The 6000-nt window shown below is 38.7% G+C and overlaps 1 protein-coding gene across 1 annotated transcript; it reads right to left on the reverse strand.

The window, feature by feature from the left end:
* Positions 1-2115: 2115 nt before the first annotated feature.
* LOC133869133 (putative F-box/LRR-repeat protein 23) lies at positions 2116-3742 on the reverse strand. The gene is made up of 2 exons (XM_062306096.1): positions 3426-3742; positions 2116-2665 (listed from the first exon to the last, which is right to left on the reverse strand). Exons 1-2 carry the CDS (start codon positions 3740-3742, stop codon positions 2116-2118), a joined length of 867 nt encoding a protein of 288 aa, XP_062162080.1.
* Positions 3743-6000: the final 2258 nt, after the last annotated feature.

Below are 6000 nucleotides of genomic sequence, written 5' to 3' on the forward strand. Positions count from 1 at the left end.
GAGAGAGAGGGAGAGAGAGAGAGGAATGCACAAACTCTGGCTCGTGAACAGCCTCATATCGGCCCAAATCAGTATTTTTTTGAATTTTTATTTTTTACAAAACAAAACCAAAATTGCATAAATGCCACTCAAAAATACGCGCTCCGCCCCACAATCCTTGCCCCGCACGGACTGCCTCTTTTTGGTGCAGTTTGTGGGTTGAAAATCATCAACCCGCAGGGGTGTGGGACAGGGCCAAAAAGGGCGGAAAACAGCCCCGTCCCGCTCTGTGCCCACCCCTAGTTCTACTGCGTCAGTTCGAACCGCTAATCGCAACGCCATTGGTGGCTCAGCCTCTACCAAAGACAACATCGCACGCGCTCCAGCAGCCTGCCTCTTCGATTTATTTATTAAAAAAAAAAAAAAAAAGATAATTCACATTGAAACGTTCAAAAGAAAGAGAGCGGGGTCACGTGAGGTGTGCGTGCACCAAAACTTGTGCCTAATGAGACTATGAGCCCTAGGCTTACGTGGCCTACCTCTGAATAGTATTTGTAAAAGAGCAATGATTCACTACCACCTAAATATACAACTTTTCACCACCTTGTCTATGTGGCAAGGTGGTCCCCCACTTTAATTTATTTTTAAAAAATAAAAAAACTCAAAAAGTAGTGGGGGACCACCTTGCCACATATGCAAGGTGGTGAAAAGTTGTATATTTAGGTGGCATTGAATCATTATTCTTTGTAAAATTATTTTAGGCGGTTGTATAGGCCTGCCACATAGTGCTGAAGGTCTATTTTATTGTGTTTTTCCAAAATAATAAAAAAATAAAAAAAAGAGAGTTTATTCTGACATAAAGTCAACAAGGCTGCAGTGCCTTGTTTATAAAAACAGGTTATCTTTTCCTTAAAATGATCTAAATTCAACCAAACTCATCTTAAAGGAACTACACATTTAGATTAGGCTATATTCTACTTGCTTCTTTTAAATTTGGATTTACTGCCAATTTAATGTCAATCTTGAAGCTTTCATGCGGATCACAATCTTTGCGTATAGTTAATTGTTTATTTTCTGATGTGATTGTAAAAATTACCGTCAAAAGCAAGTCAAGAAGTGTGCTTTCGCGGGAATCACAATCCTTACATACTATTAACTAACCGTGCTAACTTATTGATCTGGCAGTGAAAATTACGATTAAAAGCAAGTCATCGAGTAATTAAAACTAGACAATTAGAGTATATGTAGCACTCATTCTTAAGAAATTGTCTCATGTATAGTTCTTCAAATTTTAATTATTATTTTAAATTAAATGGTTAAAATTTATCAAATCGATCGGCATTTGTTTTTTCATTTTTTTTTTATCAATCCAATATTTATTGCTCAATATTTTACTCATATTTTACGATATTTAAAAGGTTCACAACAAAATAATTCACTTAAAGAGTTGTACCTGACAACTGTTATAGTGATAGACTCACGTATGAAGGAAATTTTGATTTGAAGACTTCTTCAAGTATAATTTATTCACATGAAATTTAGAAACAATATTAAACATGAGTAATGTTATATACCACATCATTATTCTATCACTATCTCATAATACTGATATCAATCTTGGATCAAACATTATTAAAAGAAAAACAATCAACTGTGAATCAGCAAAATCATGTCAATATAATAAAATAGTATTACAATAGGTAGCATTACTCATTAGACATCGGATCAAAGCAGAAGAAACTAGCTGTACATTGCCCCCCAAAAATTTATGGGATAAACTTCCAAAATTAATTTTTTTACTCTACCAAATACAAAAGTCTTTCTTTTTTTTTTTTATATAAAAAAAAAAAAACCAAAAAAAAATTGTCTCTCCTAAATTTACAGTTCCGCCTTTGATAAATACAACAAATGCCCAGATCATGATAATTGGATTAGGGAAAATAAATAAAATATATACATTATATAACAAAGAAGGTATAAATAAGACATAATTTGAAGCCTAACATCTCTCCGTTTCAAATGAAAATATATATATATATAACGGTGCACATGAAATCAATGCATTGAAAATATTGGGAGACAAGAGTTGAGTCATTTGATTTACGTAATGAAAATAAAAATCTCCATCGTAAAATCTCAGTAGTCGGGGTCATCGTAGGCTTCAAAGATTTCGTAATCATTGTAACCGTAGTAGTCGTAGTCTTCGTCTTCGTCGAATAATTCATAAGAAGCATCAAATTCATAGTCATCAGTGGAATCATGGGGACGCCGCAAATCTTTAATTTGTTCAGCACATCTTCTTCCCAAATTTTCTGCCAGAGTGACATTGAAACATTGGCGTAGGTCAAGTGATTCAAGGTGAGGACAACCATGAAGGATGGCTTGCAAGCCGTCATTACTCAGCTTATTTCCGAAAAGCTGGAGGCGGCGCAATTCAGGCAAGTTCTCTGCAATAGCAAGTGCCTCCTCATCACACGCTCCATGGTACTTCTGCCCTCGTTTGTTAAATTTGAGTGATTTCAAAAGAGGGCAACAGCGGCCCACAGCTTCAAGAGCTTCTTTTGACAATAAGGAGTACGAAATGTCAAGCTCCTCTAGTAATGGAAGTTTTGCAGCCACTCCGCTCAATCCCTTATCTGAAATGCCATAGCATTTTACAAGTCGAAGGCGTTTGAGCCGACTTGAACTATTAAAATACACCATGAAAGGAAATGACAAAAGCAAATTCGTTATTGGAATAAAGAGATTGTATCAGAGATCTTTTTCTACATTGCAGCCTCCCACTGGGGCCTATAATTCAACAAGGAGGGCTGCAAAGTGGTGGTGTGCTGTCGATTTTAGTTAGAATCTTGACTTGAACATGTGATAGGCTTTCAATATTATTTGCTGATCATCAAAGCTACATCCTCCTCCAATCAAATTCACGTTTTATCTTTGCCTTAAGTATGCTCTAGGCTGGCAGAAAGGCTTACATGTAACACCTTACACTATGAAAGCTCACCTCTATCTAACCATGTACAACTTGAGGATAAAGCACATCAATCCAAATGTTTCAAACAAACTGGTTTTGATAGTCTTAAGTTGGAATGGATAAATTGAAAGATGATATTTTATACGACAAAATTAAAAAATTTGGGTGATGGTAGTAAGAACAGAGGCAATAGCAGCAAAGCAACACAAAAAAGCAGAGTTAGACAATGTAAGAAATCCGTGTTGTTGATTTCGGTATGACAAGAGTTGAGTGAAGCCCATGTTGTTGGTTGGCAAGAGAACTACAAAATGATAAACATATATCTCAACTTCACCAACAAACCATAAACCTCTAACTCAATAAACTAGAATTGCACGAAGTAATTACCAAAAGTCCAAAATCCAAATAACCACAAGGCTCCTAGCAATCACATTGTACAGCAAAAAGGCTACTCAATCAAGTAAAAAGAAAATACCTGTCAGCGATGTGCCTGAGGAGCTCGTCGGTGCCGAAGTTCTCGACGTTGATATCGACCAACTGGCCGCAGCTGCGATCGACGGCGTGGCGGCACATCTTCTCGAGGTCGTACGGGAACTCCCAGTACGGGGCTACGGTGTTGCGCATGTGGACGGCGCGCCACATCGACGGGTCCTTGCAGAGGTTGTGCCACGGCGAGCACACCATCTGCGCGCTCGTCAGGATCTCGAATGCCTCCAGTCTCATCAGGATCGACGCCGTCACGTCCCGGGGCAGAGCCAGACAGTTGCGGAATTCGTCAGGAGGAGGGTCCATCGCGAGATTTTCCGTGCAAGGGGAATCAGACATGGGCAACGGAGTCCCGACATCTCTGATATAGGGTGGATTTCCGAAGAAGAAAGAAACAAGATTCGCGAAGTATGATTTCAGATTTGAAAAAAAAAAAAAAACGAAGTGTAAAGCGCGAGTTGAATACCAAATCACGCAATCCGAGGCCTCGTGTCGTGCGAGTCAAAGATGGGCTGGGAAAGCGGGGGACGCGTTAAGGCGTCCAATTCCACTAGACTAGAAGTGTGCGTTTTGGGAAGCTTGTAAATAAATGTAGAAACGATAAGTTTTGTTAGTTTGAAAAGTAGCCGGTGAAAAAAATAGTAATTCTACGCCGCGAGAATTAGTCTATCAAGAGTTCACCTACGGCTGCACTCATTTAAAAAATAAAAAATAAAAAATAAAAAATTTAAATCCCTATAGTTAAAAATAAGGATGTAAATAAATCAGTCTGTTCGACAACCCGCTTGATATCCGCTCGGTTTAGCCCGATTCAAACTCGAGTTCGATACTGTATAAACTCGCTTGATTAATAAGTAATACATATCAGACTCACTCGACAAAGTTCGATAGGAGCTCGTGAGCTCAGCTTGTTTAAAGCTCGATTGAATCGCTCGCTTGAGTCGTTAGTCTGACTCATTAGCTCGTTCATATTAGGAGTGTAAACGAGCCGATCCTGAGCGAGTATTAGTTGTTCGGGATCGGCTCGTCTAATTTTTTTCTCGAGCTCGAGCTTAACACAAGCCTCACTTTTGTGTTCAAGCTCAGCTCGCCAAGGTGGGATCTCTTTGCAAACTCGAGCTTGATCATACTGGCCGATCTCAAGTTCGAGTCATTGGCTCGAGTTGGAGCATTTTAAGCTTACAAAAAAATCAAGTAAAAAAATAAACAAATTTTATTAATGAATTTCTCCCAACAACATAACATAAATCTGCCTACTGAAATCATGATCTGGTGCACGATGTGGCGCTCCTTGATGGGCAACGAGTGGAGGTAGATCTGCTCAAATGACTTTGGACTCGTTTGGCAACCAATTGCCAGTTAATTCTCATTGCCTTTTTGCCCATCACCAACAGTGACACGAGTGACAGTTGGAGACAAAACACTGCCACACTCAGTCCTCCTCTTTGAATTTTCCTCCCGTTGAAGACTCGGTCCTCCCGCCTAGCATATTTCCTCAGCATAACTAACGTGCGCCTCAGACAACTCAATGCCCATCTCTTCTCTTTGAGCTTTTCATTCTTCAGCGCCATCCACCCACCGACACGGCCAGTCCCTTCAGATTTCCAGCTCCTCTCGCAGACTCGCTTCTGGAAATTGATCTTCGGAAAATTGATCCCCTCTTTCCATATCTCCTCTCTCCATATCTCCAACGAGGTACCAACGGCGAGGACAGATATCTATGATTGTTTAGTGTTAAATGTATCTGTGGGTGTTCATTTAGCATGCCTTCTTCGTAGTTTTTTCTTTTTTCTTTTTGTGTGTCTTTCTTGTTGATGGGCTGGATGTATGACGTATCTACATAACGCATATGCATGAAATTAAGGAGATCTCCTGTGAAAAGACCAACGGTCCGGATTTAATCCCTATCTCTTTTTCATGGACAACCGATTCAAACAAAACACTGTATATCTCTTTACCTTTAAAGGGAAAGCACAAAGATCATTAGTTTCTTCAAAGAATTGACCCAAAGTAGGCAATAATAGCAGATGGGTATGGTACATTCTGTCTTCATATTGAAGAAACAAAGGGAACTCTTCAATTTGCTAGCAGAGCCAAGCGCATCACTAATTGTGCTCAAGTGAATGAAGTGTATTCCTTGTTCTGTCTAGTCCATTTACCATTTTGTCTCGTTCATGAATCTGTATTTGGACGGTATTTATTTCTTATGTTCATTGCAATGGTGGATTTTGATGCTTGTTTTATGGTCTCAGAAAAACTTAAGGCATTTTTTCCAATTTATTAGTCTTTTTTTTTTCTCTGTCTGGTCATATTATGTATATTTTTCAGCATTATCAGTTTCTCATATTAGGTTAATCTTTAAGTTTCAATAAATTTAACAAGAGGATATAGTCTAAATGTATCGTAGTCTACAACAATATTGAGCATATTTCTGTAGAAATAATTCAGCATTTGCTTATGTTGAACATAGTTATATATATGTGCCAGAAAAGTAGCCTTCTGCAATCCGTTTCTAAAAGGGTAGCCTTAAACATGGACTACATGAAACTAAAATTGTGGTGCCA

This window comes from Alnus glutinosa, chromosome 5 (genome assembly GCF_958979055.1).
Source record: "Alnus glutinosa chromosome 5, dhAlnGlut1.1, whole genome shotgun sequence".
Taxonomy (NCBI): domain Eukaryota; kingdom Viridiplantae; phylum Streptophyta; class Magnoliopsida; order Fagales; family Betulaceae; genus Alnus; species Alnus glutinosa.